Here is a 15,470-nt window from a genome sequence, read left to right on the forward strand (position 1 = left end):
TTTTTGCTAATTTTGTTGACACTTTTTTGGTAAAGAATAATAATTCTAGTATGTATTGGCATGGGAGGGGCAAAATATTTAGTTTGTTAAATAATGGTTTACAAGTGTCTCTTTGTTTTTTGAACATAATTGTTCTGACGATCTTCTTTTGCAGTTTGAATATCTTAATTGATTCAGAATTTTGGCCCCAGAAGATGATTCCGTAGTTAAGTACAGAGTGAAAGAGTGCATGGTACATTGTGGTTAGGGTACTTGTATTAGTGACGTTCCTTATTGATCTAATTATGAAGCATACTTTACTAAGTTTTGTGCTGGTAACGTCAATGTGCCTTTTCCATGTGAGCGTATCAGTAATTGTGACCCCCAAAAATTTTATTTCATTTTCAAGTTTAACATTATTTTTTTCCAGCGACATAGTTGGTAGTAATGGATTTCTGTTTTGGGCAGTGTGGAAGGTTATTCCAATTGTCTTTTTTGCATTAAGAAGCAGCCTGTTACTTTGAAGCCATCAACTTATTTGATCTGTGGTCCTATCTATATTAGATTGGAGAGTTTGTTCGGGCGCAGATATGAGTACAGAGGTGTCATCAGCAAACAAAAGGGTTTTTGTGTCTGGTAGGCTGTGAGGAAGGTCATTTATATAAAGTAAGAACAGCAAGGGGCCCAGGACGGATCCCTGGGGAACGCCTTGCTTTATAGTACATATGGAGGAATGTACAGTGCTAGCTGTACCTGAGAGCTTAGTTTCATTTAATTCGACATACTGCTGTTGATCTTCCAGATAGCTTTTAAACCAGTCATAGGCATTTCCTCTTATTCCATAGGAATGCATCTTTTGCAAAAGTATACTATGATTAACCATGTCAAAGGCCTTTGTTAGACCTAGGAAGATACCTATGGCTGGGAGTTTATTGTCCACAAGCTCCAGTGGATGATCTAGAAATGCTTGTATTGCATCAGTTGTAGCTTTCTTACTTTGGAAGCCGAACTGAGCAGGGGACAGGATATTTTCTTTGTCTAGAAAGGACATGATTCTGTATAATGATAATGTATGCAAAGTAATTAATTTGTACTGATAAATGTGTAATCACAGATAGTGAAGCAGCTTGTTAATTCTGTATTGACTGTATTCTATCACTATCAATGCATTATTTTACATTTCAGTCCTAAAAATGTAGTAAAAGAAAAAATACTTATGGATTCTAATTAAGTTTACTATTGACAATCACTTTTCTTTCAGATTGAGTCTCAAATTCAAGAAGACTGGCATCTACTTGTGCGAGACATATATGCTTTTTACCCTCTTCTTATAAAGTACGTGGATCTTCAAAGAAATCATTGGCTTAGACACAATGTCGCTGAAGCTGAAGATTTATATAACCATGTAGCCGAAATATTTAACACGTGGTCAAAATCTCAGGTAACCTGCATCTTCAAATTTCATCAGATATTTAGAAATGATTCTTTATAAAACTTTGCCAAACTTTCTGTGACATATTTACCAAAAATATACATTCAGCTTTAAGTGCTAGAATATAATGGTTATTGTAGAAGTTGTGTTTTGCATTCTAAATGAAATGTCTTATGCATAAGATGCTTTTGTAGTCAATAAAAATACATCTACATCTGCACTGTAAATACAGTACAACACAAGCATTGATTGTCCTCAGATCCTGTTCTAAGAAGGAAAAAAATGCTTACATTACTATCCATAAAATAATAGTAAAATACTTTCTTAATATAAATTATTATGTTAAGGCTACTAATTTGCTGTCAATAAAGTGTAATTTGTGTTCTGAAAATGGTAATTACAAAAGATACTAACAGATCAGACAATTGAGGAGGACATTGTATGTGGCTGTATCTGTTTATCCATGTTATGTTATCCTATACATTGTGTATATTTCCACTCCAGGTATTTTTGGAATAGATTGAGAAAGAGAGTATGAAGTATCATCAAGGTAGCCCCAATGATGTAGCCACATAGTATGTACTGCTGACCTGTCAGATCAATAAGGAATATTGAAGCAGATCTTTTCTCACAGTTTCCTTGCTAGCTACATTTGGAAAGAGTGAAATTTTATATATTGTCCATAGGTAGATGGTTGAGAACCATTCGATAAAAATGAGTTTCCTGTGTCATGCAAGGTGGCCATGTGATTTCAATCTATCATATATTTCAACAATTGGTGTGATTGTCTGCAATTATTGGCAGTTGACTTTAGAAAAATTCAGTAAAATATTCTCAATTTTACACAGCACAATCTGGAATGTACCTAGTTGTCCAATATCAAAAAGGCAGAAGTTGGCTCTTCTGCAGAGGACACCATAGTTATATTGTTTTGTGACTGCAAGAAAGTGATTAAAGATCATGGAAAGTAAGGATCTGGGTTGTTTTGAAATTCGTCAATTGCATAATGTTCACACCTACATTTATACTTTGTGAATCACTGTAAAGTGCCTGACAGGAAGTACTTTTTATTGTAATATATTGAAGTTGTGGCCCATTTCTTTCACAGATGGACCATGGGACTGCATATACACCTTTGTGTAAACTATCATTTGTGTAATTTTATCTGCTCTGTGTCTGTGGGATAGATACATAGAAGACAGAAGAATGTTGGTACTTTGTGCCTGTAAAGATGGTACTTGAAGTTTAGTAAATAGGTTCTCACAAAACATAAGGCATCTTTCTTTGAGTGACTGACAGTTAAGGCTTTTAAATATTTGTTACCCTCCCTTGCCCATGAAATAAGTCTGTGACATTTTTCAGCACTTATCTCTGCATATGCTCGATGTCCCTTATTAGTCCAAGCTGAAGATGGGTGCCATAAATTGGAGCAGCATTTAAGTACGGGCTATGCAAGTGTTTTGTAAGATATCTCCTTTTCTAGAAACATGCCAGTTTCCCCGACTCCTACCAGTGAAATGTGGCTTGCTATTTGCTTTACTTACAACTAAAACTATATGTTTGTTCATTTCTCTACAAATATGTGTGTGACATGATTCACTCTAGTTATGACTCATTAAGATACTACACTTTTACATTTTGTGAGGTGCACAAATTTTCATTTTTCTACATTAAGATATAATTTCAGTCTTTGCATCAAGCTTATATTTCATCAAGATCTAATTGGATATTACTGCTATTTTTACCAGAAATAATTTGCTCGTGGATATCTGCATCACCTGCAAAAACCCTGAGACTGCAACTAATACTATCAAACAAACATGGAATGTCCATTATGAAAAGACTAGACTGCAACACACTTAAAGATGGCACATTGAGTTGCAGACAGGCACAATGAGAAGACAGTTACACACTGAGCTTTTGGCCAAAGCCTTCTTCAGAAAAGGAAGGAAAACACACACACGGTGACACAAGCAGGTGTACATATTGCACACATGACTGCTATCTATGGCAGCACTGTTGTGTTGAATGAAAGCAGCAGTCTGCATTGAGGCAGGGATAGCAGGATATGAGTGGGGGGAGAAAAGAGTGCTGCTTGGCAGAGTGTGCGGGGGCTAAATGGCAGCAGGACAAGGCTGCCAGGTGCAGTGTCAAGTGGCTGTGGAGCAGAGGAGAATGAGGGACCGGAGAACTGAAGAAGGAGAGGAGTAGAGAAAGGGAAAAGACTGGTGGTTGCATTGGCAAAGAGTGGCACACAGTGAGAGTGAAGAGATGTGAATCAGGAGGAGGTGGTAGGACAGACTGGGCAAAAACTGTTGGGTGGAGGGTGTGGGGACAGTAGGTTACAGTAGGTTGAGGTCAGGATAACGTCAGAGTGCAGAACATGTTGTAAGGATGACTCCCATGTGCACAGTTCAGAAAAGCTGGTGATGGAGGGGAAGATCAGATGACCCAGTTTGTGAAGCACCCATTGAAATCAAGCATGTTATGTTCAGCTGCATGTTGTGCCACAGGGTGTTCCACTTTGTTCTTGGACACAGATTGGCAGTGGTCACTCATCCAGGTGGACAGCTGGTTGTCAGTCATACCAGTATGAGAAACTGGTACGTGGGTGCTTTCGCAAGTGGTCCAGCCTCTGCTGGGGTATGACAACCCCGTGACAGGACTGGAATAGAAAGTGCTGGATTGGGCAGGTCTTGCACCTGCGTCTTTCTCATGGGATGTGATCCTTGTGGCAAGGGTTTGGGAGTGGGAGTAGCATAGGGATGGAAAGGGTGCACTACTTTATAGCTCGTTCTTGGGGGTGGTGGGAAGATTGGGAATGTGTGAGGAAATGGCACGGGAGATCTATTTGTGAACTGGGTCTGCGGTAGTGCCTATCTGTGAAGGCCTCTATGAGACCTGCAGCATACTGGGCACTTGTCATTGCAGATATGCTGTCCCCAGGTGGCTAGGCTGTATGGGAGGGATTTTTTGGTGTGGAAGCGATGGCAATGCGGTTGCAAGAACTCACTTGCCCAGTAAGCTGAAGGTCTGACAATGGCCTTCACAGACAGGCATGATCCTTATACCTAGTCTGCAAACAGATTTCCCCTGGAGGTTCCCCACACACCCCCAATCCTTCCAGTACCCCCTTCATCACACAATACCACTCCAGGTTGGAACAATTGAACCACATTCTTCATCGGGTCTTTGATTATCTATCATCATGCCCTTTTACCCAGCCATCCTCCACAACATCCTAGTCCATCCTTATGCCACTCACAATCCCAACTGCTTGTCACAGGGATCATATCCCTGTGGAAGACCCAGGTGCAAGATTTGCCCAATCCACCCTCCAAGCATGTCCTGTTCCAGTGCTTTCACAGGCCTAACCTACCCCATTAGAGGCCGAGCCACTATGAAAGCAGCCAAGTCATATACCAGCTCTGCTACAATCACTGCTTGGCTTTTTATATTCGTATGACTAGCAACCCTCTGTCACACTGCAGCCAAGACTAAAGTGGGCCACCTTGTGGCACAACGGGCAGCTGAACATAAAGTGCTGGATTTCAATGGCTGCATCACAACCGGGCCATCTGGATCCATCCCTCTACCACCAGCTTTTCTGATTTCCACTTATAGGAGTTATCCCAAAATTATCCTGGCCTCAACCTATAGTAATGTACAGTCACCACACCTCCACCCAATAGTTTCTGCACCCTCTGTTCTACTACCTCCTCACCATCCATGTCCCATCTCTCGTCTCTCTCACTGCATGCGTCTCTCTGCCAACACTCCCACCAGTCATTTCCCCTTCTCTGCTACTCTTCTTTTCTGCTCCCGATTCTGCCGCCTCCCCTCCCCCACAGCCTCCCAATTCTGTGCTTGGAGGCCTTGTTCTGCCACCTTCTAGTCCTGCCATGCTCTGCCAGACAGCACTCTTCTCTCACCCCACCCGTAACCTGCTATATCTCCCCATTCCCTGCCCCACTCCAGATAGTTGCTTTCATTTAGTGCCACAGCTGCATTCCAGCCCGAGCTGCCAGAGATAGTGGCCATGTGTGCATTAGCGATGCTTGCTTATGTGAATGTGTGTATGTGTTATCTTTTCTGAAGAAGGCTTTGCCTAAAAGCTCAATGTGTAACAGTTTTTCATTGTGCCTGTCTGCAACTCAATGTGTCATCCTTATAGTCAGTAGCAAGCTGTCCTTTTCATACTATTGTCACAGTTACAAAATATGTTGCATAGTACAATTGTTGCATCTTGTAACTGTTTTATACATTTACAAACTAATGCCACACATCCATGCAGTGCCTCTTCAGTTGCTTTGTAATTTATTGGAAGTATGCACTCAAATACTTATCTAAGAATTACATCAGTATGCACTTTCTGTTGATATCTAGTAGCATGGAAATATTCTGCATCCACTCTTAACTGTTCACTGCCGTGCTGATTCCAGTGCAGGCTATCAAGTAGCACATAAATGATCAGCCAAATTTCTTGCTGTGCATGATCCATGTGATTGAGCAACCCGTAAATGACCTGATTCATTGCTCTGCTTAGTAAGCCTTGCTTCCTTGAAAAGCGTGTAATCACTTTCCTTTTCATTTCTGGCTGGTAAATCTACCAGTTGATGCACATTTAGGACATCTGGTTATTTTCACAGAGAAACCAACAACAACTGTATAAAGTTGCAACTCAGTCAGATGAACTAATTAGTTTGCTTACGTATGAAAATTATTGCATAGGCTACTCACTTTTGTTAAACAAACTATTAACAGGACTACCAGCATGTGAGACCTTACAGAAATCGCACCATATATTTAGAAATGAATTGTCAAGAATTGCGGCATTGTCTTTCTCACAGTCAGTTTTAACAAAAAATCACTATGTTGTTGCTGGAAAAGCTATGTAGTTGCAAGCCTTCTCCAGACAATGCCAAGCACTTTGCAAGAAACTGCACCTAAATCTGACCATTCCTTTTTTATATCATATATTCCAAGCAGAAAGCTAAACCTTCATTTTTGTATAGATAAGGATTACTTTACAGTTGATGTGCAAGTGATTCATATCACAAGTAGTGTCTTAAAATTCATTGACTGAATATAAACATTTTTGCTAGTTAGATATCCCATTAAAAAAAATTCTTGATAAGCGATCAGTTTGGTAATGAATCAAAAACTTTGTGAAAGTTCCAAAAACATTGAATCAGCATGGTTTACTCTGTCCATTGCATTGAGGACATTATGTGTGAAGAGTGCAAGGTGGATTTCATGTGATTGATGTTTTTGGAACCCAAGCTGATTTCTGTGGAGATGGTTATTTTGTTCCAGATAAATTGTAATGTTTGAACTCAGAATATGTTCTAGAATTCTGCTACAAATATTTGTGAGGGACAGAAGCTGTTAGTTCTGTGGATAAATTTTACCCTTTTCATCTGCATCTACATATACATCCAGGATTGCCACAGGTTCTGGAAATCAGGGGAATCTGGGAATATCAGGGAATTTCAGACATGTCGGGAGGGGGGGGGGGGGGGGGGGGGAACTGTGGAAAAATCTCGCTTTTATCTCAGTAGATGAAATGGTTTGTTTACTGGGGTGTCATCTGACCATTCCTTTTTTATATCATATATTCCAAGCAGAAAGCTAAACCTTCATTTTTGTATAGATAAGGATTACTTTACAGTTGATGTGCAAGTGATTCATATCACAAGTAGTGTCTTAAAATTCATTGACTGAATATAAACATTTTTGCTAGTTAGATATCCCATAAAAAAAATTCTTGATAAGCGATCAGTTTGGTAATGAATCAAAAACTTTGTGAAAGTTCCAAAAACATTGAATCAGCATGGTTTACTCTGTCCATTGCATTGAGGACATTATGTGTGAAGAGTGCAAGGTGGATTTCATGTGATTGATGTTTTTGGAACCCAAGCTGATTTCTGTGGAGATGGTTATTTTGTTCCAGATAAATTGTAATGTTTGAACTCAGAATATGTTCTAGAATTCTGCTACAAATATTTGTGAGGGACAGAAGCTGTTAGTTCTGTGGATAAATTTTACCCTTTTCATCTGCATCTACATATACATCCAGGATTGCCACAGGTTCTGGAAATCAGGGGAATCTGGGAATATCAGGGAATTTCAGACATGTCGGGAGGGGGGGGGGGGGGGAAACAGTGGAAAAATCTCGCTTTTATCTCAGTAGATGAAATGGTTTGTTTACTGGGGTGTCATGCATCATCGCTGGCAGGGTGCAGCTGAGTACATGAGCCACTTTTCTCCTCCCTCATCACTACTTCTTCTCTCCTTCCCACCACTTCCCCTCAGCTTGCAATCATTGCTGCCACCATGTCTTGTCACTGACCTAGCAGCTATCGACAACAGGCAGGGAGGCATGAGGAGTGGTTTGTTTGGATCTGATTCTCAGAGATTGTAGACGCAGCGACCAAATATGGCAGTCATGTGTGCATGAGTTGTGTGTGAGTGATTCTGTGAATGTGTATGTGCTCTTGTTTTCTGATTGTCTCAACAATCATCTTTATGGTGATTTGCTACCTATCTTCATTATTATTGATTCTCAGAGTATTGGAACAAGTTATCTGTTGCATGGATTGATCACCATTGTCTCATTTAATCAACATGTTGTCTGTGGTTTGTGAATAGCTGGCCACACAAGTGGATTTCTGCAACGGTCCAAAACCACAGGCTGCTTCTGCAGGTATCTGTAATGGATTGGGCCCACTGATCTGAAGCCATTCAGTTCCCACTAATGTGGAGGCATTGCCTGTCAGATCTAGTCTCACTGATCTGGAGCAATTTAAAAAACTGCACATATGTGCACTAACTTTCTCTTGTCTATACGGTTCTCTAAACTTTCTCAAAAGTGTTTTGTGGAAGGAATGTCTTCATCCCTCCCACTAAAGAATGTCTTCTTCCCTTTGGAAATCCCCATTTAAGTTCACGTAGTATTTCCATGATACTTGTGTATTGATTGAACCTGCCGGTAACAAATCTAGCGGCACACACTTCATTGTAGACGAGGGGAATCTACCCTTTTTTTTCTAGTGGTAGGAAACATAATGTTACTCAGTGCATCTGCAGAAAATTTTGCTGTAGAGTGGAAGTAGTTGCTTTGAAACTTCTGCATAGAACATGACAGGGACTCATTTGAGCCATGGACCTTAAAGTGTTTTTGTTGTTTAAGTTGCTTTTTAGCACCTCTAGTACTGATTGCTTTGTCCATCTTAAGCAGTATGCCTGTAGAATTACAGTAACAGTTTTTGAATTTTCATTTGTGAAGGAACAATTCACCATTTCAGCCATTGTTTTGTCACTTTCTATCTCAGTTTTTACCTCTTCCACAAGTGTCTGGACGTTAATTTTTGTGCCACTGACAGCCTTAAAACATCGCAAAGTTCTTGTAGGGTTTCAAGACAAGTTTTCTGATTTCATTTTGTTATTATAATTATTGCAGGCTTCACATACTGCCTTTCTGGGAGCGTGTTTCAATTAACATTTACTTTTCAGTGGATTTATGCTTTGGATAGTTTCTATTATACTGTAGGCATTGTTTCATAAGAATATTCCTGAATATGTTCATATTTCTTGCCTCAGAAAAGAGATAATCTTCACCTTATCCATTTTTCTTATTATATAGACTTTGCTAATCCTTTATATTGTAGTGCCATTACTACAGCAATTGTATCATGATCACTGATCCCAATCTCTGTATGAATCTCTTCAAAGATTAGATTAGATTAGATTTACCTTCATTCCTATTGATCTGTATTGAGGAGGTCCTCCAGGACGTAGAACATGTAAGAAAAACAATAATACATGAGAAATATTTACAAATAAAACAAATAAGCTGATGTATCTTCTACAGGTTCCAAGTGGAATGATGCAAAAAAAAAAAAAATTTAATGAACACTATATGAAAGGATCATTTTACAACACTCATTTACTAAGATTGCATTAGTGCACTGAATTTAAAATTTAAAAAAAAATTTTTTTTTATTTATAATGTAATAATCATATAATAGAACTACTACAATACTTATTTACAATGAACACATTACTACACTGAAATGGTGCAGAAGTTAGATTGTACTTCGTATATTGTTAAGCTTTTTATGGCTGCTGGCAAGTTATTGGAAATGTGTGTTCCTGAATAATTCATGCCTTTTTGCACAAGAGTAAATGGCTTTAAATCCTTGCAAAGATTTTTCTTATTTCTGGTATTGACACCATGAACTGAGCTGTTGGTTTGACAAAGAGACGTATTTTTAATGAAAAATTTCATTAAGAAATAAATATATTGAGTTCACACCACATATGACTCTTATTGCACCTTTTTATGCACGGAAAACTTTAGCTTGGCTTGATGAATTACCCCAAAAAATAATCCCATATGAAATTATGGATTGAAAGTAAGTGTAGTATGCCAGCTTTTTCATTTTTATATCCCCTATGTCTGACAGAATTTGGATTGCAAAAAGAGATTTGTTTGGATGCTCCAGCAGTTCTGTGTTGTGCTCCTCCCAGTTGAATTTATTATTAAGCTGTATTCCCAAGAATTTAACACTGTCCACTTCTTCTATCTGCTTGTTAGGCATATACTCGTGGGACACCCCTTACAAGTTCTGAATTGCATGTAGTGTGTTTTTTCAAAGTTTGGTGACAAAGAATTGGCTAGGAACCAGTGATTAATGTCCACAAATATTTTATTAGCCGATCTTTCTGAGACTACACTTGATTTGCTATTTTATGCAATGTTTGCATCATTGGCAAACAAAACAAACTGGCATCTGGTAATGTTGCTGTTGAAAGGTCATTGATATACACAAGAAAACGTAAGGGCCCTAAGATGGAGCCCTGTGGGACCCCACATGTAATTAGTTCCCAGTTGGGTGATGCCTGATAGCTTAAGACAAAGAATTTGGAATTGTTTGTTGCCAACGAGTCTGGTATATTTCTTCATGAGTAGGGTGTCAAAGACGAGAATGCCATCCATGTATGAATGTTAAGAGCTCAGATGACAAGCCCATAACAAGCACAAAAAGGAAGGCTGCAGATTTGAACACTGTATAACAGACGGGTAAGAGGAAGCAGTTACAGATGTGATGAGAGACTGCATACTGCAAAAAGAATTTGACAGAAATTTGAAAGGCCTAAGTCAATGCAAGGCTTCTTGAGTGGATGACTTCCCTCAAAATTATGGAGATTGTTGGGAGAGTTGGCCATGACAAAACTGTTCTATGTGTTACACAAGATACATTAGATCGGCAAAGTATCCTCAGGCTTCAAGGTGAATGTAATAAATCCTAGTCCAAGGAAGGCAGGTGCTAACAGGTGTGAATATTATTGAACCATCGGTTTAATAATTCATGTTTGCAAAATACTGACAAAAAGCATTTACAAAAGAATGTACAAACTGGTAGAAATTGACTTCAGGGAAGGTCAGTTAGGGTTCCAAAGAAATGAAGGAACATGCAAGGTATTACTGACCCTATTAATTATTTTAGGTGATAGACTAAAGAAAGGCAAACCTACATTTATGACATTTGCACATTTAGAGAAAGCTTTTGAAAATATGGATTGGAATGAGTTCTTTGAAATTTTGAAAGTTGCAGGCATAAAATACAGAGAGAAAAAAATTATCTACAATATGTACAGAACCTGAATGGTGTTATAAGGGTTGAAGAACACGAAAGGGAAGGTTAGGTTAAATCAGAAGCAGCAGTTGAGAAAGGAGTTATTTAATCTGCACATTGAGCAAGCAGTAAACGAAACCAAGTATAAAATTGGAAAGGCAGTTGCAGCTCAGGGAGAAGAAATGAAAACATTAAGGTTTCCTGAGAACATTGTAATTCTATGGGAGATGTCAAAGAAATTGGTAGATCAGATAAATGAAATGGACAATGTCTTGAAGAGAGGTTACAAGATGAATGTCAGAAAAAAAAAAGCTAAAGGAATGTAGCTGAAGTAAATTGGGTAATGGACACTGAACATAGTTGATGAGTTTCGTTATTTGTGCAGAAAAATAACTGATGATGGCCAAAATAGAGATGGCATAAAGTGTAGACTGGCTATAGCAAAAAGAAACATTTCTTAAAAAGAAAAATTTATTAGCATCTCATACACATTGCCATGACTGGCAATTGTACACTGATAATGATATGGAAAAAATTTTTCTGCAAAACAATATATAGATACATTAATTTTTTAAAGCATTGGGTCTTTTATTGTGTAAAACAGGCAGAAGTTGGACAACAAGATGTAGAACAGGAGTTTCTACATCTTATCAAGTCAGAATGAACAATAAGCTACAGGCACTACCACTAAATGTTTATTATGTTGGTATGCAAATGATAGCATCAGGGAGGAAATATTAGTGACCTAAATCTGTCTTTTGGCATGAGATTTACTAAGCAATGTAGAAAGTTATAATGAGGATATAATTTGAAGAAAAATGACTTAAACTCTAATTTGTTTATAGACATTATGACAAAACTAACATGCAGATAAAAGAACAGCATTAGCTAACTGTCTGGTGTATACGATTCTTCAAGAAATAAATGTTTATTTTCTTCTTCCCCTACAGTACTTCATGCGTGAAGAGCAGAACTTCATCTCAGCAAATGAGATAGACAACATGGTACTCATCATGCCCACAGCCAGCAGGCGGTCTGCAGTAGTTTCTGATGTGTCTCAGCTAGGTGGTGGCAGCAAGGTAAGTGGCAATTTCATATCTGCAAAACGGAACCTCCTGTGTGGCCAGTTCATACTGTCTGAACTTACCAAGTAATTTACAAACAGAAAAAGAAGAAGCACCGTGATAAGAAGCGAGACAAAGACAAGGAACTGCAGGCTAGTTTAATGGTTGCCTGCCTGAAACGCTTGCTTCCAGTTGGCTTGAACCTCTTTGCTGGAAGGGAACAAGAATTAGTGCAGCACTGCAAAGACAGGTTCTTAAAGGTAAGTTTCTCATTGTGTTAATCAAGTTTTAAACTTAGTTGTTCATAAGATAACTTTTTTTTTCCTTCAATGCAGTACACACTTCTGTGAATATTTTTGATAAGTTACAACTATACTGAAACCTGGGCATCTGCCTTCTGAAATTCTGGATGGGATAGATAGTTCTGGTTTAGCCACCTTGCCATTGGCCTACTCACTGAGTTCTCACCTGGAGAATAGTGATCAGTATTTTCTTGGAAAATATTCTCTATGGCATTCTATTTAATCATGTTCAGTTATCTGTTATCGTAGCACGAACACTGTATTAGTAAATATGGTACTAGAAAGCCCCAGAGAAATACTGATAATGGAAAGAGTAAGGTAACCATTCAGTGTGTAGTTGAGGCATTGTGCATTTGACAGGCACATAAATAAGATAGAAAATATTGCTACACTTTTGGATGGCATCTCTCTTCAGAGCTAATGCGTTTTCAGAGCTATCTGACTACTCATCTAGTTCCAAAGAATGTCATTTTCTGATAGCTTAGCTTCGTTATCAGCCTTGGTTATGTGCATGTCGGCCACTTAATACCTCATCTGTATGGTAAATGGTTACTGTTGTTCCTACAATGTACCAAATCATGGAATAGACCAATAAATGATGATGGTAATGATGAACTAGTTCTTCTCCTTAGTATGTAGTCATTTACTATCTTATCTTCTCTACTGTAGCCTTTGACATATCTAAGCAGTTTCATTTCAAATTTTTTTGTTTATTCCACATAGTATCACAGAAACTGCCATCATCTTGTAGAATTTCATTTTTGTGAGTTCTTGCAGTTGCATCACATATCCTCAGTAGCTGTTAGACTTATTAGTTACAGGTTTCTTCTCTTCACAGTTCATATCTACATTTAATCTGCTCTCGTATATCCACAGTGAAGTGCGTAGCAGTTGGTAATTTCCATTGCACCTCATATTGAGATTTCTTCTCATTCAATTCACACAAGAAAAATGGGAAGACTGATTGTTTAATTGCATCTATATGCACTGCAATTAGTCTAACCTTATGTTTGTGTCCTTGCAGGAGCAATACGTAGGGAGCTGTCCTATTTTCCTAGATTCACCATTTAATACTGGTTCTGGAAACTTCATAAGTAGGTTTTTTTGGTATGATTGGCATCTATCTTCAAGGGTCTGATTCTCTCCTAAACAAAACTGTGACCATTTGTGCTGGACTTGTTTGTATATGTTCAATATCCCTTGTTAGTCCACTTTAGTATGGGTCACACACATTTGAGCACTATTCTAGGATGGGTCATGCAAGTGCTTTGTAAACAATCTTCTTTTTAGACTATCACACCCAAGGTTGTGGAAATGTGATATTTGCTTCAGTGTTAGTGTAGCACTGACTTTCCTTTATCGAGGTGGATCCTCCCCAAGAAGACCATCATGTTAGTAGTAGAAGCTGAATTTTTTAAACTTATATTTGGTGTGTACCTGACGCAACCTGTTCACTACCATTTCCAGTTTATCCATACCCTCTTGAATTATAATTTGATCATCAATATTTTTCATCCACACTATTTATAGTGGTTGTATGTAACTGCTACTTCTCCATACTTCCAGCCTGCTAGTATATTCAGTTGCTGTATTTCTGAATGTGCACAATTGTTTGATATTTACACACTCTTTCTTGTACACTTTTCTTTTTCTGATTCCTCTGTCGTTAGAGCTGTTTTCTATACAACATATCTCTATTTAAACTTTCCCAGAGTAATAATTTTTAGTATCTTGCAGCAAACAGTACAGTGTAGTTTTAGTTGATATTTTCATAGTTCATTTCAGCATCACTGGTTATCCATATACTCTTACCCAAGTCATCAGGAGCAATGAAAGTAAAGGTAAACAATGGGATAATTTTATATCTTTATAATTGTGTAAAGTTGTATCTCCAGAATGAAATGATTCAAATAAAAAGGAGGTGATCTTACATAACACTTGTCTCATGCATGTCCTTTGATATGACCTATTGCCTGTGTACTTGAATACTGTGCTGGAATACAAAAGAAAAATTTTGATGAAAACAACACAGTATCAAAACGAGACATACGGTTGCTCTTACATTGCGTAGCTTCCGAAATGAAGAAAGAACCTCAGGAACATAGGAGGAATTCCAGTTTATGGTGTGAGTTTGATTTTAGTGGTATGGTTTTGTGACCTGTCCAGTTTGTTTCCTAAAATTTTAAGGGGGTGTTTTTAATGTGTTACAGGGTGACTGACTCACCCATGTCTTTTTCATAAGTGGTCAGCCTGTCACATTTTCTTGTTCATTTCTTTTAGCCTTGTGTGGTTTCACTTCTGATTTAATCTCATGTGTTGCACCTTTACCCTTCTCCATTGTATTAAGGCCCATGAGGTAGAGTGATTGTGTGGGTCAGTGACGAATCATTTTATAGGTTTCCTCCGCACTATGTGACAGCAATTTTAGTCATTTTATCCACATTCATTTCTTTTAATATGTGTAAGGATGCTGATAACCTTGGTGTTGTGTGCCTGTAAGCTGCAGTCACACACACACATGCACACCAGGAATTAAGATGTTCCTTAGCAAAGGGAAACAGCTGTTGCAGGCTACCTAACTGACTGTTTAAAATTTTTATTGTACTCTCACCAACACCCTCTCCTTAACTTTGACTTCCCCCTTCCTCTTAGCAGGGGGGAGGGGTCATTCTTAGCAGTGTGTATGTGTTTGTATGCTAGTAACTTTGTACCTACAGCATTTTGTTTTGTGACAATATGTATTTTCATTATCCGGTCAATTACAGAAGCTCCCTGAAAGTGAGATATTGGAGTTTGCCAAGATACAGCTTACACTTCCAGATAAAATTGATCCGGCTGATGAGATGTCTTGGCAGCATTACCTTTACTCCAAGCTTGGACAGAAAAAAAATGGAGAAGAAGGGAAACCGACAAAAGTAGAAGACGTTGTAGAGAGGATAGTTGCCATGTCAAAAGTGCTGTACGGACTTCATATGGTAAGCTGGCTCATTTGTACTGTACACTATAACTGCTACATTCATTAAGTATTTTTCTCTGCAAACTGGATTGCAGC

The 15,470-nt window shown here is 38.4% G+C and overlaps 1 protein-coding gene across 1 annotated transcript in view; it reads left to right on the forward strand.

The window, feature by feature from the left end:
- Nucleotides 1-15,470, forward strand: part of LOC124595722 (ryanodine receptor) — a 690,379-nt gene that overhangs the window by 528,638 nt on the left and 146,271 nt on the right. The window contains exons 72-75 of the mRNA XM_047134588.1: nucleotides 1,241-1,420; nucleotides 12,003-12,131; nucleotides 12,218-12,376; nucleotides 15,184-15,393. Coding sequence (XP_046990544.1) covers nucleotides 1,241-1,420; nucleotides 12,003-12,131; nucleotides 12,218-12,376; nucleotides 15,184-15,393 — 678 coding nt within the window. The remainder of the gene's footprint in view (nucleotides 1-1,240; nucleotides 1,421-12,002; nucleotides 12,132-12,217; nucleotides 12,377-15,183; nucleotides 15,394-15,470) is intronic.

The sequence above is a fragment of the Schistocerca americana genome, chromosome 2 (genome assembly GCF_021461395.2).
Source record: "Schistocerca americana isolate TAMUIC-IGC-003095 chromosome 2, iqSchAmer2.1, whole genome shotgun sequence".
Taxonomy (NCBI): Eukaryota; Metazoa; Arthropoda; class Insecta; order Orthoptera; family Acrididae; genus Schistocerca; species Schistocerca americana.